This window comes from Chelonoidis abingdonii, chromosome 26 (assembly GCF_003597395.2).
Source record: "Chelonoidis abingdonii isolate Lonesome George chromosome 26, CheloAbing_2.0, whole genome shotgun sequence".
NCBI classification, from domain to species: domain Eukaryota; kingdom Metazoa; phylum Chordata; order Testudines; family Testudinidae; genus Chelonoidis; species Chelonoidis abingdonii.
In genome coordinates this window covers 15,645,037-15,669,972 of record NC_133794.1, presented here as the reverse complement: position 1 = coordinate 15,669,972, position 24,936 = coordinate 15,645,037, and the positions used below count along the sequence as shown (strand labels likewise).

Here is a 24,936-nt window from a genome sequence, read left to right as displayed (position 1 = left end):
TTGCTTTATACTGAAATCAGTCACTGGGGGGGCTGGGCCCATCCATCTGTGACACTAGAGGGGTCACAGACACTGCCCAGAGCACGGCAGGGGGAGGCCAGGGCACGCACAAGGGCAGGAGCAGAGCAGCGGCAGAACCCAGGAGTCCTGACTCCAGCCCTGCCCCACGCACAGCTGAATCCCACTTATCCCCATAGGACTCAAGCGGACATGACAGGAGGTGAAGATGGCTCCATCTGGGTTGAAGGCGGTGGTGCGCGAGAGTAAGTGCGGAGCTGGTGGGTCTGAGCCCGGTCGGGGGCAGGGTCCAGTCGGGTGTGGGTCTGGGGCGGGGGGGCAGGGCCCAGTTGGGGAGAATTAGGAGGTAGTCGGAGCAGAGAGCTCCCCCCACTGCCTGCCTGTCACACAGCAGAAGGGGAAGGAGGGTGTCTGCCCCAGCCCCAAGGGCTGCCCTCTCCCATAGGAGCTGCACCTTGGGGGGGCATCTCTTTCCAGCGGGATGACTCCCACCAGGGCCAGTGCAAGGATATTTTGTGCCTTAGGCAAAACTTCCATCTTGCGCTCCCCCTCTCCCCCCCCTTAGCTTCTTCTCAGTAAATCGCACAATTAGGAGGGTCTGACACATGACTTTTGAATACTTGGGGTGCGCCATACTGTCCCGGTTCAAGAGGGGTCTCTGAACAGGAATAGCAGGGGGCTACAAGTCAGGAGTGAGGGGCATCTGCAGAGCCGTGAGGGGGGAACCCAGGACTGAAATAGCTGCAGGTCAGGAGTGAGGAGCACTGGCAGAACTGGTGGGGGACAAACCAGGGCTGGGATAGCAGGAGGCTGCGGACAAGAGTGAGGGGCACTGACGGAGCTGGGAGTGGGTGGGAGCCCAGGGCTGGCGTGGGGGGGCCGTTGCTGCAGTTCAGGGTTGAAATGCCTGTGTGCAGTTGCATGGAAAAAGCAGGTTTGTGTCTGCCTTCGCCATGTCTGGATCCAGTCTGTGCTGCCAGCACCTTACCTTGCACTGGAGCCCCACATGCCCCGGTGAACGGGGCATCTGCGTGCCGCAGGTGTAAAGGAACTGCAGGAAAGCAGCAGGGATGTGTCATGGGAGGCGTGAGCTGTGTGCTTTTTAAGAGCACTGGCTGTTGGCCCCCAGTGGCAGGGGCTCATGCAGAAGGGCTGTGCACTCCCAGGAGGTGGGAATAAAAGGGACAGCCAGAGCCCCACCACCAGGCTTGGGTTCTCTGTCCCCCTGTCTCAATCCCTCTGTGGGGAGGTGGTGGGGCTCCAGCTGTCAGCCCCTGGGTGGCAGCAGCAGTGCAGAAGTAAGGGTGGCGTTGGGGTGCTAAGTCTGCTGTGAAAAGTGATATTGACGAATATCATTTTTTCACATTGCTGTTCTTATTTCTGTGCAGCCGCTGCTCTATGCTCTGCCTTCAGAGCAGGGGGGTAGTGTATGTACCTGAGCAGCGGTGGGGGCGTGAACAACTACAGACAGAGAGGGGAGGCCCGACAAAATGCATTTGAGAACTACTGCTCTAGTGGTTAGGGCTGATAGGGCTCATAAGTCACATCCCAGACTCTCACTGCCATACTGGCTACTCCTCAACCAGCAGCCTTAGGGACTGCAGGTAACAGCAATATCAGCTGATATGGTACTCAGCTGTTACCACTCTGTGCCTTGATATACCTGCCTTTTAAATGGGATCACCCATCTCACTGGGAGGCTGAGCGCTTCAGTTGTGAGGCACAGCTAGACTTTGAAAATCCCTTGAGGAGCACATGGTCACTGTCCTGGAACCCTGTTCAGCCAGGGTCAGAGCCCAGTGCAAGCAAGGGAGCAATGTTAATTACCCAAGAGCTATAAACCTGTTCTCTGCTCCACTCCCGATGTGATTTGCCTGCATGTTGTATCTCCTCTCTTCACGTCTCTAGGCTGTGAGCCCGTCAGGGCAGGGATCAGCTTCAATCCGTGTCTGCACAGCACCCTGCCAGTTCATCACAGGGACTTTTACAACCCCTGTTACCGCAGTGGTTGTGTGCTGAGGCATGGCCAGGCTTTTATACCCATTGCACAGAGACCAGTGGCAGACTAGAAATGGAACCTGGGTCTCCCATATCCCAAGCTCATCACTCACCACAGAGCCAGCCTTCTCCAATAGGTGGCTGCCTGCAGAACCAATATGCCCTTTGCCGAAACCAGGCCATTGTAACTGCCTCTTGCTCAAATCCTCTACGGCCCCAGAAAGGCAGCCTGAGCTCCTGTTCCAGAGATGTCTCATCTGCCTCCAACCTGCCAAGCACAGTGGGTCCCTGGGCCATGACTCGGGGTCCTAGACAGGATTATAAGCCTGGATAAGGGAGCTGCTGAAGGGTCTAACTAGTAGGATGGTACCTTTTGTGTACAGGGCTAAATGGCTACAAACATAAAATAGCAGCAGGAAAGTTATGGGCAACAAGCAGGAGGAGAGCGATCAGATGCAGCGGGCTGATCCAGGCGGGAGCAGCTGCAGGGAAGGAGGCTCTTGTCTTGGGCCCGCTGGGAAGGGAGTAGAGAGACATGAGGGTGTCTTTGACCCAGCCTCTGAACTCCCAGGGGACCCTAGCAGTGCCTGGAGAGGCTGCTCACTGTGAGCTGGAGTGGAGGAGACCAGCGCTTTTGTAGAGTCTCATGCCTTGGGGATGCTCTAGCTGTGGTTGTAGGCAGGGCAGCTCAGTTGGTGAATGCAGTTCAGCCTGTCTGGGCTCTGGTCAATGCATTGGCCCCAGCCACTTTGGAAAGGAGTCTAATTTGGGCTTGACATTCGTTAGAATTTGGGGAGGGGGTTTCACCAGAGAGAACGGCATTTAGGGGCTGCAGGTAACATCACTATCAGACAGTGTGTGACCATGCTCACCGTGAGGCATGCCCTATGGGGCCAGCCAGAATCCAGTGCTTTGTAGGAGCAAAACAGATTTATTATAGTAGCACCCAGGAGCCCCAGTCTTGGACCAAGGCCCCATTTGCAAGGCGTTGTACATTATTCATTAGGTGTATTACGGTAGTGCCCAGGAGCACCAGTCCATTTATTAGGTGTATTACGGTAGCACCCAGGAGTGCCAGTCATGGCTCAGGGTACCATTGTGCTGGGCACAACAAAAAGAGGGTACTTGGCCTGAAGAGCTGACGATCTAATTGCTTTGCTTAGCTGTGGAAGGTGCCCAGGAGACAGGCTGGCAGTTCCCTGAGCCGTGTGCTTCAAGGGGCAAAACAAACAGATGGTTTATGGTAGCACCCAGGAGCCCCAGTCATGGACCAAGGCCCCATTTACAAGGCGTTGTACATTATTCATTAGGCTGTATTACGGTAGTGCCCAGGAGCACCAGTCATGGACCCAGGACCCCATTGTGCTGGGTGCTGTACATTATTTATTATGGTATGTATTACGGTAGCAGCCAGTAGTGCCAAAGTCATGGGTCAGGGTACCATTGTGCTGGGCATAACAAAAAAGATGGTACTTGGCCCGGAGAGCTGACGATCTTATTGCTTAGCTTGGCTGTGTAAGGGGCCCAGGAGACAGGGCCGGCTGTTCCCTGAGCGGGGCATGCCTTGGAGGGGTTCTGTGTGCAGGACTCAGGATTCAAAGTCTCTGTCGTATTGTCGTCCCCCACACACAGTAGGGCCCTGTGATGGAGTAGGGGCTTGTCTGTGTGGGGAACAGGGAAAGCAGGGGAGTTCTTTAGGTGACGGACAGGTGCTGAGGCTGTAACCTGAACCCGGCAGGGGGGAGGGGGGAGCACCTGGGCGGAGGGAGAGGGGAACAAAGGATTCGGCGTGGGGAGAAAGGCAGGACAGTTTGGGTTTGGGGCTGTGGGGCGGAAATTCAGGGTATCCTAGCTGGGATCCAAGCACCCTGAATCCCCCAGAAGGACTGGATGGAGGAGTCCTGACTGTGCCTGCAAGCTCTGCTGTAACCTGTGTTCCTGTTGTCCAATAAACCTTCTGTTTTACTGGCTGGATAAAAGTCACTGTGGGTCCAGGAAGAGGGGTGCAGGGCTGGAACCCCCACACTCCGTGACAACTGGTGGCAGTGGTGGGAGATACTGCACCCCGTGGACGGCGCTTCCTGCAGTAAAAGTGACTGGGGAGCAGTAAAACGAAGGGGTGATTAGCCCCTGGGAGTGCGTGCCAGTGAGAAGGACTTTGCAGTAACAGGGTCCCCTGAGCCCAGCTCCTCTGAGCTGGGCACCCCCCTGACCACATCCCTCTCACCGCCCTGCCCCCCAGCTCTGAGCCCAGCCCCTCTGAGCCGGACACCCCCTGACCCCATCTCCCCACAGCCCTGAGCCCAGCCCCTGTAAACCTGGCACTCCCCAACCCACAGCCCAGCGCCCCACCCAGCCCTGGGCAACAGCAGCACCACCCCCAGGCAGCCAACAGCCCATTATGTAATTTCAAATGTATACATACCATTAAAGCATTTAATGTTTTTGAAATAATGTATTTAGTGTATTTTCAAATTATTACAAATTAATTTTTGAATGTATTTCACTAGTTATTTTTTATATTTCCAAATACATGTTACTATAGCATTGCAACTTTTTTTTTATGGAAAGGGCCCCCGAAATTACTCTGCCCCAGGCTTCCTGAATCCTCTCGGTGGCCCTGCCCAGAGTGTGTGAGGAGCCGGGGAGGGAGGGAAGCGGGGTCCCCTGGAGCCAAGCCCGGGCGGCGGCAAGAGGGGCTCCTGGAGTGTGTGAGGAGGTGAGCGGCCGGCTGGGCTCGTCGGTGCTGAACAGGTAGCCCCGCAGTCGGAGATCCTCACCTTCCCGCCCGCCGGGGCTGGGCCAGGGCACCGTGAGGCTGAAGAGCACCAGGTCCGGGGGCTCTCCAGGTCCTCAGGCACCAGCATGTCGGGGATGAGGGCAGTGAGCACGAACTGATCCACCTCGGCCACCAACAGTGCCGCGAAGCCCAGGGAGATGGCCGTGTTCTCCGCGCCACCCCGCAGCTGCACCGCCACCTGGAAGTACTCCCGCTCCACGCTGCCCAGCAGCTCCACCCACATGGGGACAGAGTTGCAACTGGGCCAGGGCTTGGCTGCTGTGTGCTGTTAGTGAATCCCACGTTTGCGGGGGAGCCCAGTGCTGGGGCGGCAGGGAGTGAGGGAGAGGGGCACAAGTGGGTGGGGGAGAGCTCAGGGCTGGGAGGAAGGAGGCAGCCAAGATTTTTTTTGCTTGGGGCGGCAAAAAACCTGGAGCCAGCCCTGTCTCTTGCTGCATGGGGTCAGATCCTTAGTTCAGCTGTGCTCGTATCCGGCCTGGCAGAAAGGAAGGGTGATCAGAGCCATGGCCCATCTAGCCTACCGCCCCACCACGATCGCTGACTGGGGGCCCTGCTAGGAGCACATCGTTAGCTGGCCAGAAAGCAGCCTCTGAGCCACTTCCCCGAGGGGTCTTTCTACCAGCCAGTGGGTCCTGGCTCAGGGCACAGCCATCCTGTCTGAGCCCCACCACTAATCCCCGTCTCTTTCCCTTGCAGAGATCTTCAGCGTTGTCTTTCGCAGCGTGAAGAAGGAAGGAGAATGGAAGGTAAGTTGGCTGGGCCTGCTGACCTGGTGCCCCCCTGGGGATATGCTGTATCCATATATTGTGCTCCTCCCCCTCCAGCCTCTTGGGATTCATTAGGAACCTGAGATTTTCTAGGCTGGATCAGATCCCTGCTCTGTCCAGCCCATCATCCATCCCCAGCTAGGCTTGGGTATGTCTGCCTTCCCGCTGCACTGGATCAGACACAGCTTGTCCAGCTAGCCCCACATCTACCCCCCCGCACACACACACACACCAGATCAGACCCCTGGGCCCAGTGAGCCAGCCTGGGTGGGAGGAGGAAGAGGAGAGCGCCAAGCATGGAGGCAGTGTGCACCAGTGGGCAGGCAGGTTACTGAGCCCCCGGCATGGACTGGGCTGGGGTGTGTGGAGCAGTGGGCTAGGCCGGTGGGGCAGAGGGAGCACAGGGGACTAGCTTTACCAGTGGCCGGATCTGGTGCAGCAGGATGCTGGGCTGCACAGAGCAATGGGTTCATTTGGCACGGCAATCGGCACGGCAGGAAGGCGGTGGAGATGTTGGGTCGATGGCCTACAGGGCTTTTCTAGGGGAACACGGAGACTCCCCTTGTTCCATTTCTCCGTGCCCTGCTCCTGGTTCTGTCCGAGGGCTGGGGAGCGAGTATCTGGTGGATCAGAGCAGGGCACTGGGAGCTAGGACTCCTGGGTTCTCTCCCTGCCTCTTGCACTCACCCTGTCACCTGGGTGAAGAGGCTGATCTCCTCCAGTCTAGGAGGATGGAACCATTCCGAATGGCCGGATGTCCCAGGTTTGTCTCCATCTCCTGCATCTCGTACCAGCCAATCTGCTCGGAGCCGCTCTCTTTGTCACTCCTCACGCAGTCCTTAGCACGGTCAGCTCAGCCAAGTGCAGGCTTGGTAATGGCCCTGCCGCTCTGCTGTGGAAGGGCTGTGCCGGGAACCATTGGCTCTGCCATTAGCAATCTCCCTGCTCTCTTGGCTGTGCTGTGGATGATGATGGTGGGCGGCTGGGCTCAGGGCAGTGACTAGCTTCCCTCTCGTCCCACCCCAGGTGCTGATCATGGACCACCCCAGCACGCGCATCCTCTCGTCGTGCTGCAAGATGTCTGACATCATGGACGAAGGCATCACGCGTGAGTGGCCCCTCCCTCCACCAGGGCTCCCCTCTCCCTTGGACACACCTCACAGTTGGGGAGTTGACTTGTCTACATTCATGTTTGCATCTAGTTTCCTCCCTTTGCAGCCCCATAGATGCCCTCCTTGCTATTGGTACCTTCCCAGCCAGCTCTAGTTCCCTTAGCCCGGTGCTTTCAGCCTCTGGAACCTCTTCACCGCTTTTCTCAGACTCCCATTAACTCCTCGCTGCTTCCCCTCCACGCTGTGGGCAGGGTCCTGGCTGGGTAGGGGGAATGCTGGCTCCCTGCTCCAAGGTGGAGGAGCCCTAGTGTTGAGGGGCACAGAGCTGAGCCAGGACTCTAGCAGGGTGCCCCCAGCATAGTACAGAGTGATTTTCCCTCCCTGCTCCGTACTGTGGCAGCATCACATCCCATGGCCCCACATCAAAGCAGCTGCTGCATCGTAGCCCGTAGAACCCCCCAGTCTGCTGCCAGCGAACATCCCTGTTCCCCTTGGCTTTCCCTCCCCGCATCCTAGTGGAGAGCGGTTGGGGTGGGTGGCTAGGATGCACTGACCTGCGCCCAATGTCTGCTCTCTCCTAGTCGTGGAAGATATTGATAAGTGCCGGGAGCCAATCCCCAGCCTGGAGGCCATCTACCTGCTCAGTCCTGTGGAGAAGGTAGGAGCTGGGGCCTGGGGCAGGTGGATGGGGAGCAGGGGAGACCCCGGGGCAGCTCCTCGTGCTGCCTGGAGGTGGCGCTATGCAGGGGGATGCGCAGCATGACGTCAGGATGGGAATGGGGGCCAGTAGGGGCTCTCCAAGAGGCTGCTTCCCTGGAGCTGGGCTTTCGTGTTCTTTGCCACATGAAGCACAGACTGTCCCCCAGACCTCTCCGCAGTGCAGTCCCATGGGGGTTGGATGGGAAGGTGCAGCAGGCGGAGAGAGGCGACCTCTTGCTGAGACTGAAAGCAAAGGAGAATTGCTGAGGCAGGGGCTGTGGGGGAGGAGGCTCCTGCGTCTGCAGCAGGGAGGCGAGTGGAGGGAGACCAGGGGCAGGGGGCGCTGGCAGAGCAGGGTGAAACCCAGAACCCGCAGGGGCTGCGCGTGGAGGGAGCGCTGTAGGAGAGGACCGTGATTTGGGGCTTGGGACAGGGCAGCCAGGTTCTCACCTGTCACAGTGGCCCTGGTTGCAGATCCAATCAGCTTCCGAGCACCTGCCTGGCTAGCTGGTGTGGCGAAGCTGCAGGTGCCCAGTGTGGCACCTGGGGGGAGAGAGCGGGCCATGATGGCGGCTGCCTGGGATTGCTGCTCGTCCGGCTGTTCCCTGGGCACTGCTCAGAGCCCACTTAGTTCAGAGCAAGGCCAATGCCAGGTCCCGTCTGTGGCCGAGCACGGACACTAGTGTGCCAGCGAGAGACGTGGCTGGGCCCTGAGACTGTCCGGGCACATTGGCACATGCCCTGCTCCAGGTGGGGAGCACCACCATCCTAGGAGCCCAGAGACGGGGGTGAAAACCAGCCCCCCTCCTGATGGCATCATGCTGGGCCCTGAGTCCCCAGGGTCTGGGCATGGCACCCCCTGGTCCCTTCGGGCAGCAGCCGTGGGAGGGGGCTCGGCTGGTGCTGACAACTCCCCTCCCCCCTTTGCAGTCTCTGCTGCAGGCTGCCTGATCAGTGACTTTCCAGGGCACCCCCACCTTCAACTACAAGGCAGCTCACGTCTTCTTGGTGTCATCAGCTGTGAGGATCAGGGGCAGCGGATCCCCCAGCTGGGGGCCTGGCCAGCGACACACAGAAGGCGAGAACCCGGCGTGACTCTGGTTTGGTGGGCTGGACTCATCGTTGACTCCTGTGTGTCCCCGCTGGCTTGCCCAGGTTCCCACAGGTGTGCAGCACTACGCCCCTGCTGTGCCCGTCCTGGCCTGTCTGTGTGGGGCTGGCGCTGTGCTGGGGCTCCTGAGCCTGTACCTGTCACCCCCACCCACTGCCTTTGCCTTGCAGCCTGTCCTGAGCCTCTGTTCAGGAGCTGAAGAAGTCACAGATCACCAAGGCCATCAAAACCCTCCAAGGATATCAACATGGCCTTCTGCCCTACGAGAGCCAGGTGAGGGGTGGCTGGGCTTTGGAGGAGCCGGGCCGTGGGGTGGACAGTGACGTACGACACCCCCTCCTTGTGTCGTCAGTGGATTTTCCCCCTCACGCCCCTGAGGGGAGGGCTGTGTTGTCAGTCTCAAATGCATTGATGGGGGAAACTGAGGCACAGAGCAACATGAGCCTGGTCTACACACAAAAGCTTTGTTGGTATGGGTTTGTTACGGGGACATGAGAGAGAAAATCCCCCCTGTAACTGATGCAGCTGTGGTGCCAGAGCCCCTGGGTAGATGCCATTATGCTGGCAAAGCAGTCCTTTCGCCACTGTAGCTTATTTCATCTGGGGTACCAGTGCCAGCTGTGCCAGGAGAAGCTCTGGCTGGTATAAGCTGAGTGTCCGTCAGGAGGCTTTGCTGGCTCACCCGTCCCATTGCGCCAGCAAACCCTTCATGGGCCGTGTAGATGAGCAGACTCACCCTTGCGGCGCCCTCCTGCTGCTTGTCCTCAGGAATTCAGTCCGCTACAGGCCGATAACATTTTATTTAGTATCCAAGTACTTTTGCCCCAATGGCTCGTTCTGTTTGGCTAGTGAAATAAGCGACAGCAGCAGGCGCGCGTTGATGCCAGATTTGCCCATGGCTACCCTGGGGCTTTCACCAGACTAGAAGCGTGGCCAAGCTCCCTCCCCCAACATTGACTTCTCCAGGGCAGAGAGACACCCCTGAGGGCACCTGGGAGTCTGCAGCTCAGCAAGGACCTGAAGCCGGGGAGTCTTCATGCCAGGCTGGTGCATGAATCTCTGGGCCGCAGTCCCTCTACCGCAACAGGAGTGGCTCTGGCAAAGGACTCTCCCTCACTAGGGGCTCGCTATGGCTCCGCCAGGCTGGCCTGGTCCAACAGCACATCGTGGGGGCATGGTATGGAGCACAGCTGGCCTGGCTGCCAGCAGTTGGCACCAGGGTCTGATCTCTGCTCCCCTCGCCCCCAGGTGTACTCCCTGGATGGGCCACAGACCCACTGTAGCTTATTTCATCTGGGGTACCGGTGCCAGCTGTGCCAAGAGAAGCTTTGGCTGGTATAAGCTGAGTGTCCGTCAGGAGGATTTGCTGGTTCACCTGTCCTGTTCCAACAGCAAACCCTTCATGGGTCGATACTGTTTTACTGGTGTCCAAGCACATTTGCCCCAATGACTTGTTCTGTTCGGCCAGTGAAATAAGCAACAGCAGCAGGCGCGCGTTGATGCCGGGTTTGCCCGTGGCTACACTGGAGCTTTCACCAGACTAGAAGCGTGGCCAAGCCCCCTCCCCCAACATTGACTTCTCCGGGGCAGAGACACACCCCTGAGAGTCTGCAGCTCAGTAAGGACCTGAAACCGGGGAATCTTCATCCCAGGCTAGTGCATGAATCTCTGGGCCGCTGTCCCTCTACCACAACAGGAGTTTCCACTACCTGCGTCTGACGAAGTGGGTATTCACCCACGAAAGCTCACGCTCCAAAACCTCTGTTAGTCTATAAGATGCCACAGGATTCTCTGCTGCTTTCACAACAGGAGTGGCTCTGGCAAAGGGATCTCTCTCACTAGGGGCTTCCTATGGCTCTGCCTGGCTGATCTGGTCCAACATCGCATCTTAGGGGCACGGTATGGAGAACAGCTGGCTGGCTGTCAGCAGTTGGCACCAGGGTCTGATCTCTGCTCCCCTCACCCCCCAGGTGTATTCCCTGAATGGGCCACAGACCTTCTACAAGTGGTTCAGCCCTACAGCTCCTTGGAAAAGAACAATAAGCTAGAGATGATGGCAGAGCAGATTGCCACATTGTGTGAAACCCTGGAGGAGTATCCAGCCATCCGCTACCGGAAGTGAGTGTGCCCGGGGGAAGGGGTGTGAGAAAGTGGGAATGTTCTTAATGTTTTCTTTGAATACTGCGTGGGTGCCTGTGTCACAGCAGGGAGAGGGGAGTATTGACCTGGGAAGGCTGCAGGGGAGTTTTGCTGGGACTGTCGGCATTGGGGATGGGAGACTTTCCTTGAGGCCAGATACCTGAGCATGTAACGTGAGAACCAGGAGGGGGGTTGGAGCCAGGTGACACCTTTGCCCAGGAAATGGACAAAGGCTGGGGGAGGAGCTGGGAGGAGGCTGGGTGAGACGGCTGGAGGGAGTTTCAATTTGGAGCTGGCTGGGAAAATGGAGGGGAGCCTAGCGGGGGCCCTGGCCTCCCTGGTGCCCCCAAGATGGACCTGACTGAGGGGGTCCTGTTGTCTTGATATCTGAAAGACCTGTCTTGGACTGTGTTCCTGTCATCTAAATAAACCTTCTGTTTTACTGGCTGGCTGAGAGTCATGGTGAGTTGCAGGAAGCCAGGGGTGCAGGGCCTTGTCTCCCCCACACTGTGACAAGAGGTACCCAGCTATCTGCTTCAGAAAGGGAGTGTGCTTGGGGGAAGTGGTACCCAGCTATCCCCTATAGGAAGTGAGTGTGCCAGGGGAGATACCCGGTCATCCGCTACAGGAAGTGTGTGTGCCTCTGCGGGAGGAGCTGTTTCTGACCCACAGGGTTTGTCTTTGCTGCAGGGACCATGATGATAACTTCTACCTGGTGCACGCTGTGCTGGCCAAACTCAAGGCGTTCAAGGTACACGAGCCCAGCATGGGAGAGGTGAGTGAGCTGTGCCGGCCATGTCCTCGCCATGGGACAGAGCTGGGGGGGAGCACGGGAGAAGTAGAAGGAAGGAGAAGTGATTTCGAACCTGCCTGGAGATCCTGGCAGGGGGGACGGGTGGGGTCTAGACCCCCTTGGAGATCCTGAGGTGTTGGCAGAACAATAGCATTCCCTGGATGGGGACTAATGGCCCCAGCCCTTCTCTAACATTGGCCATGGGCAGATCTCAAAGTGCTCTACAAAAGCCAGTGTCTTCATCCCCTCTGTACAGATGGGGAAACGGAGGCACCGCCTGGGGAAGTGTGTGCCCAGCACAATGTCTCTGTTTATAAACAAGGCAGTTTGATCACAGAATGAAGCTTTGCACACAGAGCCTCTTCCACACCTGGACACTCCTGTCTGTGTGCGCTCCTACACCCATCCCCATGGTATCGGAGCCTCACTAATGAATTCAGCCTCCCAGGGGAGGCAGGGTGGCCTGTGTTACAGATGGGAAACTGAGGCATGCAGGGAGTCTGCCAGAGCAGGACTAGAACCCAGCTCTCCTAAGCCTTAGCCACAAGTCAGCCCTGGCCTGTGGGCTCCCCCCAGCTTCTGCCATTCCCATCCCACCCCCAGCAGAGGGGAGCTGCAAACCCACCCTGCCCTGGATTCTCGCACAGGAAACCCAGAGGCTCCTGTCCCCCTAGGAGAAGCAAAGTGATTTAAAATCCAAGGCCTGCCCAGATCTCTTCCTCCTGTTGCTTCTGCTCTTGCTTCCAGCCTTTGCCGAGCTGCTGGGAAACTGTGCACCTGTTACCAACTGGGAATGTTTGTAATATCTTTTATGAAGCCAATGCGTGCCTCAGTTTCCCCCCTATGTTGCATGGCTTTTCTGGCTGGGGGACATGGGGGGGAAGGACTCTCAGGGATGGTAAGAATCATGGTGTGTGAGGGGGTGTCACCTCCCTGTCTTGGTGAAATGAAGAGAATCCAACCCAGATCAGCCTGAGAGCCAGAAAGACCGTGCCGGCTCCAACGGCTCCTGGCTGGATGCTCCCAGCAGGGAATCAGAGCAGGGCCTCCAGCTTGAGAACACAGAGTTGGGAAGGTTTGAGCTGGGCGATAAATGGGGGAAGCTGGGAGCTCTCGCCTGAGAACTGACCAACATCAGACCGAGGCCTGGTCTACACGAGGCAATTAGGTCGGTGTAACTGTGTTGCTCGGGGGCATGAGAAAGGCGGCATCACTGAAGCAGCGCAGCTGCAGCGGTTTACATGTAGACACAGTGGTGAGCTGCAGCTGGTTTGCGGGAACCAGTTGTTAAATACTCTTCCAAGAGAGGCACGAGCTTCACCTTAACCAGGCCATGGCCTGCGACCTGCTCGCATTGCAGGGAATTGAACACCTACAAGTAGGGGCCTGGCTTGCCAGCAAGGGGCGGCCCCGCACTCCTCCTCAGGTGGGCCTGGGGGGATGTGACCCGAGGCACTTGCACCGCTCGGCCAGCCCCCACGCTTGGGGAGGGGTTGCCGGCAGCCTGACCCTGTCTGCCCCTCGCCCGCAGGTACTCGAAGACAACAGGGACCAGCGACTGCGGGAGAAGGAAGGCGCTGCTGGAGGAAGATGAGCGAACTCTGGGTGCAGCACGCCACAATGCACTCGCTGACATCGCCAAGTGCAGCGCGCCAGCTCTGCCCCGATATGTCTCTGTGTGCTCCCCCATCCTGACATGCCTCCATGCCCCACCCAGGGCCGGGACCCCTCCAGACACACCATCCGTCCAAACCATGCCTACTGCTGGGACCTGCTTCTCACCCACTGCTCAAACCTCCGCCCTCAACACCACTGCCAGGACCTCTCCTCTTGGACACACCGCTCCCACCCTAAGTGCCAGGACACCCATCCCCTTCAGACACGATCCCTCCCCCTATGTTCCAGCTGCCGGACGCCCCCATCTGCCCCTTCAGGAACACCCCTCCCCACCTCCTGCCCCTCTACACACCCACCAGTTTGGAACCCCCCTTGCATACACTCCTCTCCCACCCAGTTGCAGGACAACCCCCGCCAACACACCCCTACTGCCTGCCTCACTGCCCCAGGCCTTCCCCCTCACCTTCCCACCCAGCGCTGGGGAGCCCATCCCTCAGACCTGCTCCTTTTGAGTGCTGTGAGACCTCCTGGACCCAGCCCCATCTCCCCAAAGGACCCCTGAGCGCTCCCTTCCAGAGCCACTGTCTGCATCTCCTCTTGGGATCGCCGCTGGACACTGTCTTCCCCCGGATCCCAGGATCTCCCCATGCACCTCACAGCCCCCTTGAGGGAGTCCCTCACCGACCTCCTGCTGGGGCCTGCTTCCTGCCCCCAGACCCACCCAGCAAGGCGCCAGGAGCCCCAGAGGTGCACTTGAACTCTCTGCCTTGGGGTAAACTTGGGAAGAGCCCCCCACACTCCCCGGCCCCATCTGAGGCTCTCGAGGCAAAAAAACCCTGGTGCCCATGGGTGGGGGCTCTATCCCCTGTAGCATAGACAGGGCCACCCCCTACCTTGGAAGGCAGTGCCTGGCTCCAGATCCCTGACCCCTCTCGCTGCTGCCAGGAAGTGACGAGCTGCTGCACATGCCTTCTCGGAGAGCAATGAAGCTGACCACGGAACAAGGTGCGGCAGGGGCTGCGGGGGGACGCATTGGGGGTCGCAGTCCGGGACGGGGGAGATCCATCTCCAACTGCCACTGATGGGGAGGGGAGGCTGCTCTTGCTGCCCCAGGAGGGCTTTGGTGGGGGAGGGGTCCCCATTGCTCCTAGAGTTTTGCAATGTAAAGGGCTAAGAAGTGTATGTGGAGCCCCCTGCCCCCCAGCCCAGAGCTGTGAAAACTCCCGACTGGTGCAGGAGGGTAGAGGCCCATGGGGCGGGGTCAGACAGCAAGGATCGGGGCCGCTGCAGGGGAAAGCTGCAGGGAGCCAACGCTGGCATCTCCCCAGCCTGCTGCCACTTTACACATCAGGGGCGCTCGGGTTGCGGGGCTCACTGTCTCGTCCAGCTGGCCTGGAAAAGCAGGTCTAACCCAAGCCACAGCCTACGTGTGGCCTGAGTGACCCGCCCTGGCCCAGGGGAGGCCTCTGCCCTGCAGGGGGTTCCATGCCTTGGGAGGGGCCGGGATCCCACCACCGCCTCCCTCCAGGCCAACATCGAGGACCTGTCCCAGATGGTGAAGAAGATGCCCCAGTACCTGAAAGAGCTGAACAGGGTAACGGGGCTGGAGGTGTTAGTGGGCGGGGGGCAGGGCATTCAGTGGGGTGATGGGGGGGCAGGGTGCTCTGTGGGGCTGGTGAGGGACAGTAGGGACTCTCTGGGAGGCAGGGCACTCTGGGGCACTCCACTTTACTGCCTGATGAGAGCTGCTGACCTGTCCCGTCGGGCAGAGCCATTTTCCCCCCAGGTGCTGTGTGGCACCATGGGCAGCAGCCTGCCCGTCAGTGCCCAGAGCTGCCCCGTTAGCCCCAGCAATGGCAGCCCTTGGGTAACGCCCGCGCCTTGCTGCTGCAGCTCTCGGGAGAGGGCCTTGGTGGGCTTCCAAACCAGCCCATTGGAGCCACTCCTGGTGCCACTGGGCCATGTGCCAACGGAAAGCTCCTGGCCACTGGCACAGGTACCCCGACACCTCCTGGTCTCCAAGACCCCAGCCTCGTGGTGGCTAACAGAGAAACCGTGGGCTGCTTTGGAAGCTGCTTCCTCCTCCTGATCCTCCCCTCCAGCTGCCCCGCTCCACTCCAGAGGTGGCTGCACATCAGTGAAGGGCAAAACCGCCCCTCTATACTAGTCTTATACAGCTGGTTGGGGCTGCCCCTGTGGCCGAGGTGCCCTCCTTGAGGGTTGCGGGGTGCAGGTGCTCTGGACCAGCCAGTGATGCAGTAAACTCCCCTTGCCCTGGTCTCTCCCCGCAGTACTCCACGCACCTGAACCTGGCCGAGCAGTGCATGCGGCACTTCAAAGGATCAGTGGAAAAGCTGTGCGGCGTGGAGCAGGTGGGTCTGTGGGCAGAGCCTGGCGGGGGGGCAGAGTCTGGCTCATGGACTCAGCCCGGAGAGAGGGGTCTCAGACCCACAGGCTCGCTAGAGCCAGGGCCAGCCCCCCCATGCAGCACCAGGGGTGTAGAAGGGGGACATGGGGCTCGGGTTATTCCCTGGAGGCCCGTTGCTCACCCCAGGTGGAGCTGACCCCAGGGAGGGGACACAGGGGGGTAGGCGAGCTGTGGGTCATGGGGCCATCACGTCTCCCATCCTGCTGCGGGGGCAGGAGGAAGCGGAGTGGCCTGACCTGGGCCTTGTGTGTTTGTCTCCCTTGTCCCCCAGAACCTGGCCATGGGGACAGACGTGGACGGGGAGAAGATCAAGGACCCCATGAAAATCATGGTCCCCGTCCTGCTGGACCCCAGCGTGCAGGCCTATGACAAGCTCCGCATCATCCTGCTCCACATCTTGAAGAACGGTAACGCCACAGGCCTGCAGGGGGCAGCACTGGGGGCCTGCTGCTGCAGGGGGCACCCCTGGAGGCAATGCCCAGGCCTGTGGGGTTGGGGGGGAATAGCACTGCTTAGACTGGCACGCCCCCCAGCCATGCAGGGTGCCTCCCGGCCAATCGCTTCCTGGGCCCTGTCTCCCCTCTGCCCACCTCTCGGTGCCTGTGAGCCGGACAGTGCGGCCTTTGCTCCCTGCTGTTGCCTTCCCAGCAATGTCCACCCTCCACGCTCCCCCCCACCCATTCTCTGCAGGGAGGGAAGTGGAGACACACACCTGGAACGGCCCCCGGCCCGTTCTCTGCAGGGAGGGGAAATGGAGCCACACACCCGGAGGGGCCCCCCGGCCTGTTCTCTGCAGGGAGGGGAAAAGGAGACACACACCCAGAGGGGCCCCCCAGCCCGTTCTCTGCAGGAAGGGGGGATGGAGACACACACCTGGAGCAGCCCCCCAGCCTGTTCTCTGCAGGGAGGGGGGATGGAGACACACACTCGGAGCAGCCCCCCGGCCCGTTCTCTACAGGGAGGGGGGACATCCCTCCCTTCCTGCAGGCTGTTCAGACACCATGTTCTGCTTCTGACCCCCCTGTGACCAGTTCCCTGCCCACCCCTTGTGTCCTCCCTGGACCAGCTCCCTGCTTCTTGCTGCATCCAGCCCCTTCCCCCAGCTCACCAGGGCCTGGGGAACCTCCCTGACCCTGACATTGGCACAGTCCCTCTTCCCCCATCGGTTCCTGCCCCATGCTGGCTCGGTGGGACAGGGCCCTGCTCCGGGGCCCTTCCTGTAACCCTGCTCAGGCACTGCCCGCATGCCCATTGCCCAGGCCAGGTGCCCTCATGTGGCTCCTCTGGCTGCCCAGTTTCCTGGCCAGGGGCCGTGTGGAGTTGCCAGGCCTCCCCCTCTGCACTAAGCAGCAGTAAATGGTTTTGGGTGAGTTGCTTCCCTCTAGCTCAAGTCCTCACAGCCTTAAAGAGCCAGACCTCGGTTCTGACACTGCACCTGACAGGCTGCAGGAGGGGGAGCCCAGATCAGGGGGAGGGGGGGCTCCAACTGCACTGCCGGGGGGAGCTAGAGAGACCCCTGCCCCCAGCGCCCAAGAGAACCTGGGGAGGGAGGAGCAGCAAGCACCTGAATTCAGTCATTAACCGCATGGGATCCAGTGGGCTAGAGCGGATGGTGCTGGGAGCCAGGACTCCGGGGTTTACCCCCAGCTCTGAGGGGAGTGGGGTCCAGTGGGCTAGAGCGGATGGTGCTGGGAGCCAGGGCTCCTGGGTTCTACCCCCAGCTCTGAGTTGGGTGGGAAGAGCAGGATCTCAGGATTTGATTGTGGAATTAGGACTCCTGCCGCCACGGACTGAAAGCATCCTTCAGCAGAGCCCTGGTATCCACGCTGCCCTCTCTCAGCATCCTTCAGCAGAGCCCTGGTATCCACGCTGCCCTCTCTCAAAAACTGATCCAGGATGCCAGCATCCAGCAGCAGGGCAACATCATCCGCAGCATGGGGCTCCTGGGCACCTCCTCACACCTGGGTAAGGGACTGAGGCCAGGGGCCGGTAGCTGTACCCATGCCAGGGGGCAGATCTGTGCTGCACAGGGAGCCCAGGCCATCCTGGGGTGCCCCTATGGCAATGACCTACTCCCAGCACAGATGGTGGCCTCTGTGCCTGTACAGTGGGGTGATGCCCTCCCCATATGAGGGTGGACTCCTGAGTCACTCCCCTCTGGGGTGACCTCTTCTGCCCCTGCAGAGGACCCTGGGGGTCAGGACCTCAGATCGCCAGGGAGCTGGAGCTGGTGACCACTGCGTGGGGTGGCCATGCGGCGAATTGGGGGAAGCGGCTCTGTCCTCCATCAGTCTCTCTCCCCTCCTCTCTCTCTCGCTCAGTGATCCATTCTGCTTCTTTTTCTCTGCTCTCCCTGCCAGCCCAGGCTGGTAGTGACTCAGGTAAGGCCGCGCTCTCCCTGTCTGCCCCCGATCAGGGCCCGGCTCCAGGCCACGCGCACCAAGCGCAATGCTTGGCGGCATTGCCACGGGGGGCTCTGTCGTTGCTAGGAGGGCGGCAGGCGGCTCCGGGGTGGACAACCTGCTGCAGACACACCTGTGGCAGGTCCACCGGAGCCGCGGGAACATTGGACCGTCCACAGAAACGCCTGGGCAGGTCCACCGGAGCCGCGGGACCGGCGAGAGCAGAGCGCCCCCTGTGGCGGTGCTGCTGTGCTTGGGCGGCGAAGATTGTTAGAGCCAGGCCTGTTCACCCATTCCCATCCACACCCCTCTCCCTGCTTGCCTCTCCCCCTCTTCCACTTACCCTTCCCTCAGAGCAAGGCAGCTGCAACCCGAGAGGAAGGTGCGGCTGGAGTCCCACATATCCACTCTCCCGCTGGACCCCCAGGCTCAAGGACATCATGGAAGTACCCAGCCATCTGCTTGCTGCTTTGGGTGGGGGTCACCACCTGGCAGCTGGGCCCAAGGGGGAGGGGTTGGTTTGGGATCAGCCATGTGTAGAGCCCTGCATACATCACGCACCATTTCTGCAGATAGTGATCCTGCTACTGCAGATACAATACAGGTCAAGTCTCTACTCCCCAGCAGTGCCTGGCCCGCGGTTTCCGGTTCATGCGCAGCCGGGGGGCGCAGCGCGCTCGGGGATCGCCAGCCAGCAGCCAGTGGCTGTCCGCACCCATTCGCCCACTGCACTGCTTCCTGTCCTGCAAGGTCAGAGCATGCACCAGCATCCCCACCAGCTCCTGGCGCCAGGCGTGACCCAATGGGTGGGGACCAGAATGTCCCGATTTTCATAGGGACAGTCCCCGATATTCAGGACCTTTTGCTTATTATGGGAAACCTATTACTCCCCACACTTTGTCCTGATTTTTTTCATTACTTGCTGTCTGAGTCACCATACAAGCGCCCACCCCTCCACCCGACTGTGATGCATATGGCTCTGCTGCTGTCGGCTCGTGTACCATCGCTCGTGACCCCCAGGAATGTCAATTGATGAGACAACCCTTCCCCCAGCCCCACCCCCTCCATGCTGCCCATTCTGGAGACCCCGCCCCACATTGCCCCTTCTTGAGACCCCACCCCCATGCTACCCCTTCTCCTCAAAGAACCTGCCCCTCCACGCTGCCCCTTAACCCCAGTCCCCACCCTCGCGCTGCCTCTTCCCTGCAAGACCCCCCTGCCCCCGCTAGCCTTGTGAACGCTTCTGCCTGCTGGCTGGTGAGGATGTGGGGATACAGGTAAAAGTACGGCTAGTGCAGTGGTCTCCAAAGTGGGGGAGCGCAAGAGGATCCTTGGGGGGTGCGCAGCAGGTGAGGTAGCGCTTTGGGTGGGATTCCGCATGGCTTTTTTTTTTTTTTTTTGCTTTGGCAAAAATGGGTGGAGCTAGCGCAGCAGCGGGGTGCGTGCTCAAATTTTTTTACTGATGTAGGTGGTGTGGCGATCAAAAAAGTTCGAGATCACTGGGCTCAGTGGCATCGCAGTCCTTAAGGTGCCTAACCTCCAGATGTGAGGAGCAGCTGTTTGGACATTCATCTGAAAGGACAACTCCTGCAGCACAGTACTGGTCACTGTTACGGAGTTTCTCGGGCGTTCCACCCGTGCACCCCTCTTCCTGGGACCCCACAGTGACTTTTATCCAGCCAGTAAAACAGAAGGTGTTATTGGACAACAGGAAATGCAGGTTACAGCAGAGCTTGCAGGCACAGTCAGGACCCTCCACCTGAGTCCTTCTGGGGATTCAGGGTGCTTGGATCCCAGCTAGGATACCCTGAATTCCGCCCACAGCCCCAAACCCAAACGTTCCTGCCTTTCCTCCCACCGGCCGTCTAACCGACTCATTTGTTCTCTTCCCCTCCGCCCAGGTCCCCTCCTCCCCCCTGCCGGGTCGGGTTACAGCCTGAGCACCTGTCCATCACCTAAAGTCCTCCCTGCTTTCCCGTTCCCCACACAGACAGCCCCTAACTCCATCACAGTCACTGACTGCCAGGGAGAGCGCCCCCTGCAAAGCCCCCCCCGCAGTACAGCGCCCCCTAGCACCGCACTGGGGCCAGCACTGACTGCCAGGGGAGAGCGCCCCTGCAAAGCCCCCCCCCCCGCAGTACAGCGCGCCCCCTAGCACCGCACTGGGCGCCAGCACTGACTGCTGCAGGGAGAGCGCCCCCTGCTACAGCCCTCTGCTCTGCTCCATGCAGTACAGCGCCCCCTAGTTGTCCGCACTGGCGGCCAGCACTGACTGCCAGGGAGATGCGCCCCCTGCAAAGCCCCCCCCGCAGTACATGCACCCCCTAGCACCGCGCACTGGGGCCAGCACTGACTGCCAGAGGAGAGCGCCCTTTAATAGATCCTGCTCAGCCCTCTGCCTGCTCCCTGCAGTACAGCGCCCCTAGTGCCGCACTGGGGCCAGCACTGACTGCCAGGGGAGAGCGCCCCCTGCAAAAGCCCCCCCTCTCCCTGCAGTACAGTGCCCCCTAGTGCTGCATGGGGCCTAGCACTGACTGCCAGGGGAGAGCGCCCCCTGCAAAGCCCCCTCCCTGCAGTACAGCGCCCCCTAGTGCCGCACTGGGAGCCAACAATCTGACAGCCAGGGGAGAGCGCCCCCTGCCAAAGCACCCCCCTCCCCTGCAGTACAGTGCCCCCTAGTGCTGCACTAGGGTCCAGAGCACCCTCTGCTGGCTCACTAGCACCCCCCGTACCCAGTGGCTTTTCCTTAGAGGTCTCCTATCTAAGCACTGCCTGGGCCCTAACCTGCTTAGCTTGTGAGAGGTGACATGGTCGCTCCTTCCCCCACGCTTGCTGTGGGCTGAAGCTCCTCATCCCTGCCTGTGGGGCATTCCTCGATGGGGTGAGGGGAGCACATTTAGTTGCCTTCAGCCTACTGGCTTGGGGCTCCTCCAGGCCAAGGATTAACTCCTGGCCCAAACTTCTGTCCCTGGTAGATCACAGGCAGGAGGGCTCCTAGGCCACTACTCCAGCGCTATGACGTTTTCCTCCTGTGGGATTTTGAGGCAGGCAGTTTGTGGTAGCCTCAATCCCATACCTAATCCAATCAGGGGCGCCCACCCCCCGCCAGCCGCAGCTCCTCAGGCCTTAAGCTTCCCTGTACAAGTCAACACAGCGGATTTATGTAAAAGCCCCTATTATGTGGCATTCGGCTGTATCATAGCCTGGGGTCCCCTGTGTGGCTGGGACACACCCCATGGGGCAAGAGGCAGGGCCTGGATCTTGCTGCAGCAGGGAAGGGGCACTGAGGGCAGCCTCCCCCGCACAAGTTAGGGGCCTGGATCCAGCTGCAGGAGGTCTCTGCCCTCCCCATAATGGTGGAGGGGTGGGGAAGTTCACAGCAGGGCACTGAGCAGCTGAGGGGGATGTGGGGAGATGGGGGGCATCACTGGAGGAGTCAGTGTGCTCTTTGCTGGCTCCCCATGCGCGACTCCTCAGAAAGGGGGCCCCAGGCTGCTCCCCCCAGGACTGTCAATCATTCAGTGAGGAGCTGTCCCAGCCCTGCCCCAATGGGGTCTGGCTTGGCCACCAGGTCCAAGGTTCCTCTGCTTGGTCCTGCTGACCTGTCCTCCCCCCTGCCCTCCCCCCAGGACATCATTGAGGACAGACTGGACAGGGAGCTGTGGCCTTCGTCTCAGACCTGGTCCCTTCACCAGCTCCCAGGCTGCTGTCAGGTAAGGCTGAGCCTGGCTGGGCTGTGGGGGGCAGAGCCCTGACATCCCCCCCCCCCAGGGGTGTAGGAGCCTGTGTGTCTGGGAGTGCGTGGCCAGGACCCTGCCCTCTACAGGGAGGGGTTGCCCAATAGACTGGAGCCCTGAACCCCTCTCACCATGTCTCCCGCCCCCCAGCAGTCCCTCAGCACACCCAGGGCCCAGGATGGAGGAAGGGACTGGCTGGGCTTTAGACAGCACCCCCAGCCCAGGGCAGATGCCACCCTCCCCTACTCCCTCTTGCCTGCTTTGGGTCTCCTGTCCCACTGCCTTGGCAGGGCCTGCCCCCCAGCCCCCCCAATCCTCCTCCAGGCCCTGCCCTTCCATCTGGCATTACCTCAGCGAGCCCCTGGTATCCACACTGCCCCTCTCTCCCCCAGTGCCTGCTTCGGGCAGTGCTCACCCCTCCGCCTGGCATTCCCTCAGCGAGCCCCTGGTATCCACACTGCCCCTCTCTTCCCCCAGCGCCTGCTTCGGGCAGTGCCCACCCCTCCGCCTGGCATTCCCTCAGCGAGCCCCTGGTATCCACACTGCCCCTCTCTTCCCCCAGCGCCTGCTTCGGGCACTGGCACAAGAACAAGCCAGCGGCTGAGTACCCGATGGGCCCGCGCCTCATCATCTACGTGCTGGGTGGGGTGTCCATGTCTGAGATGCGCTGCGCCTACGAAATGACCCAGGCCAGCAAGGGCAAGTGGGAGGTGGTGATCGGTGAGTGGGGCGAGTCCTGTGCGGAGGGCGGCTGGAATGCCCAGGTCAGGGACAGTCGGGACCCTCTGGGAGGGGAAGACCCTAGAACTGCCGGCCCAGCACCCACAGGGCACCCATGCCACCCTCTGTCCTCCCGCACCTGGGGGGCCTGGGAACAGATGTGCTTGCCCCACCTGCCCGCAGCCCCACATGGCCTGTATCTAGCCACCAGATCTCCTGGCCTCTGGCTCCCTAGGGCTCCCCTTGCCCAGGGACCTTGTGTGGGGGCCAAGTCAGACACCCCAGTAACACCCATGGGGATATGGCTCACCCCCTGCACACACCCCTCGGAGACCCAAGGGTGAGGAACGCTGTCAGCGTGTGGATTGTTCCCTGGCCATGCAGGGTACAGCGGTACGAAGGGTGCAGTGCCAGGTTGCGGGGGGGCAGGAGACAGCCCCTCCCCCCCTGCACTAGAGCAGGGTCCAGCTGCAAGGATGGGGGGAGATGGTGATGCCAGCCTCATGCCTCCCCCACTGTGCCCACCACTGCCAACCACCTCTCTCCCCCCAGGTTCCAGTCACATCCTGACCCCCAACCACTTCCTTGATGACGTCCAAACCCTCAACCAGGTGCTCTTGGAGGAGGCCTAGAAGCAGCTCCCTCCCCCCAGAGACTCTGCCCCCCACAGCTCGCTGCCCCCAGCTCCACCTGCTTTTCTCAAGAAGGCATCTTCCCCCCTACTCCTGGCTGCAGTGTCAGTTTTTGGGGGAGGGACAGAAGAGGAGCTGGGACCCCCAGGGTGCTTGGCTGTTAGGGCAGGGGGCAGGCCAGGCTCCCTCCCTCTGGCACAGCATCTAGAGTTGTGGCCCTCTGTGCCCCATGGCCACCCTGCCTCCGATGGGGTAAGGGGACAGTCAGGCGCTGTTATCTACCAGCTTCAGCCATTCCAACCTCCCCTGCCTGGGACCCAAAGTAAAGTCCCTCCCCCTCCCGTCACTTCTCTATCTACCATGCGGGGGGGCGCACAGAGGTTGCTACCAGTGTCTGACTTTGAGGGGGGATGTGATCCAGCCACTGAGCTCCAGTTTGTGTCTGTCCAGTCTGCAAAGGGTTAAAGAGAACCCCCTCCCCTTCTGCCCCCATATCATCCCCCTTCACCACCTTGGGGTGCTGGCCCAGGCCTGGCTCCCTGCACCACTCCCACCACAGCCTGGCACCCTGGCTTCTCAGCCCCATCCCCCGGTGGGGACCTCGGCTCCAGCAGCGGGGAGGGGTCCTAGGAGGGGTTGCAGTCAGAGTGCCCAAGTAAGTGGGGGTGGAGCCAGAACTGCATAGGAAGCGCATCCAGGGTTGGTCTGTAGCAGGGCAGAGCCGGGCTGCACCGAGGGCCCCGCAGGACTCAGGCTTGTTGCCCCAACGGGCCTGGATCAAATGCCCCTGCCCAGTAACAGACACCTCGACACTCTCCCAGTGCTTTATCCCTGGGTATCAGAAGCCACCCCCTGCGCCAGAGCCCCAGCTCCCTCTTGAGGCAGCCAGCTCCAGCCCCCTTGGGCTGATCACACCCGGTGAGCCAAGCCTCACCCCCTGGCATCCACGGGCCCTAGTGCCCCTCCCTCTTCCGCCGGCAGGGCTGTGCGGGGCTAAGCGCTGGCAGGAGTGACCCCAGGTATAAGGCAGTGACCTCTTTGATGGAGTAGGGGTGTCGCATGGGGGATGGGCAGACGCAGGGATGTCTTTTAGGTGCGGACAGTGCTTGTCCAGGCGCTGGAACTTCCGACCCGGCAGGGGGGCGGGGGGCACCTGGAGCGGAGGAGGAGGAACAAAGTTTTCGGCCGTGGGAGGAAAGGGCAGGACAGTTGGGTTTGGGGCTCGTGGGAGCGGAATTCAGTGGTATCCTAGCCTGGGATCCAATCACCCTGAACCCCCAGAGGACTCCACCGTCCGCGCACCGCGCGTCTCACGACTGTGCCTGCAAGCTCTGCTGGTAACCTGTGTTCCTGTTGGGCCGCAATAAACCTTCGTTTTAAACTGGCTGGACTAAAAGAGCACTGTGGGTCCCAGGAAGAGGTGCAGGGCTGGAACCCCAGACTCCGTGACAAAACCTCCTTTACTTGGAGTGACCTCCGGGGGCCAGGGGAGACTTGTGTTGTTTGCAGCTCTGCGCCCCCCCTGCCCATTATACAACAGTGCAGTGCTGCCCTGCCCCCAGCTACTGCCCTGTGGCATGTGCCTGGAGCCATGAGGTTGCGGATGCCAAAGGCTGGCTGGGAGGTCTCTGCTGCTGTTCATAGGCGGGGAAGGGAGGCACAGGGCGGGGCGTGTGGCGTGAAGGCCTGGAGCGAGATCGTCCCCAGCTCCCCCTCCAGCCCACTGCAGGTCCCAGGCCATCCTGGCTCTAGAGTCACCGCCAGCGCTGCCTCCCCCGCACCCGGGAGCGGGATGGCGCATTGCGCTGCGTCTTGCACTGTTGGACCAGCGGCCTGGGGCAGGCGTGCGTGCGTGCTGGCCTGATGGATGCCGCCTGCATGGCGTGCGGAGGCGCCAGCCTGCCCCCACAGTTCCCCATGTCTCACTGCCCCGACTCCGCCCTGTTCTGCTTCTCTCGTCCGT

General features: G+C 60.6%; 2 protein-coding genes across 2 annotated transcripts in view; both read left to right on the top strand.

Annotated features, from left to right (window-relative positions):
* The first annotated feature begins 199 nt into the window (after positions 1 to 199).
* Positions 200 to 24,936, top strand: part of LOC142045992 (syntaxin-binding protein 2-like) — a 118,193-nt gene continuing 93,456 nt past the window's right edge. Inside the window, exons 1-4 of the mRNA XM_075061254.1 lie at positions 200 to 263; positions 5,513 to 5,562; positions 6,610 to 6,691; positions 7,277 to 7,353. Coding sequence (XP_074917355.1) covers positions 227 to 263; positions 5,513 to 5,562; positions 6,610 to 6,691; positions 7,277 to 7,353 — 246 coding nt within the window. The 5' untranslated portion in view covers positions 200 to 226. The remainder of the gene's footprint in view (positions 264 to 5,512; positions 5,563 to 6,609; positions 6,692 to 7,276; positions 7,354 to 24,936) is intronic.
* On the top strand, positions 12,310 to 23,061 carry LOC116828544 (syntaxin-binding protein 2-like). Its single transcript, XM_075061220.1, is given in 14 exon segments — positions 12,310 to 12,335; positions 12,969 to 13,042; positions 14,000 to 14,059; positions 14,494 to 14,648; positions 15,346 to 15,426; positions 15,754 to 16,209; positions 17,255 to 17,447; positions 17,843 to 17,863; positions 18,241 to 18,281; positions 18,283 to 18,330; positions 21,514 to 21,560; positions 21,562 to 21,597; positions 22,184 to 22,341; positions 22,894 to 23,061. Coding segments are annotated over 14 exon segments (1,476 nt in total). The 3' UTR covers positions 22,974 to 23,061.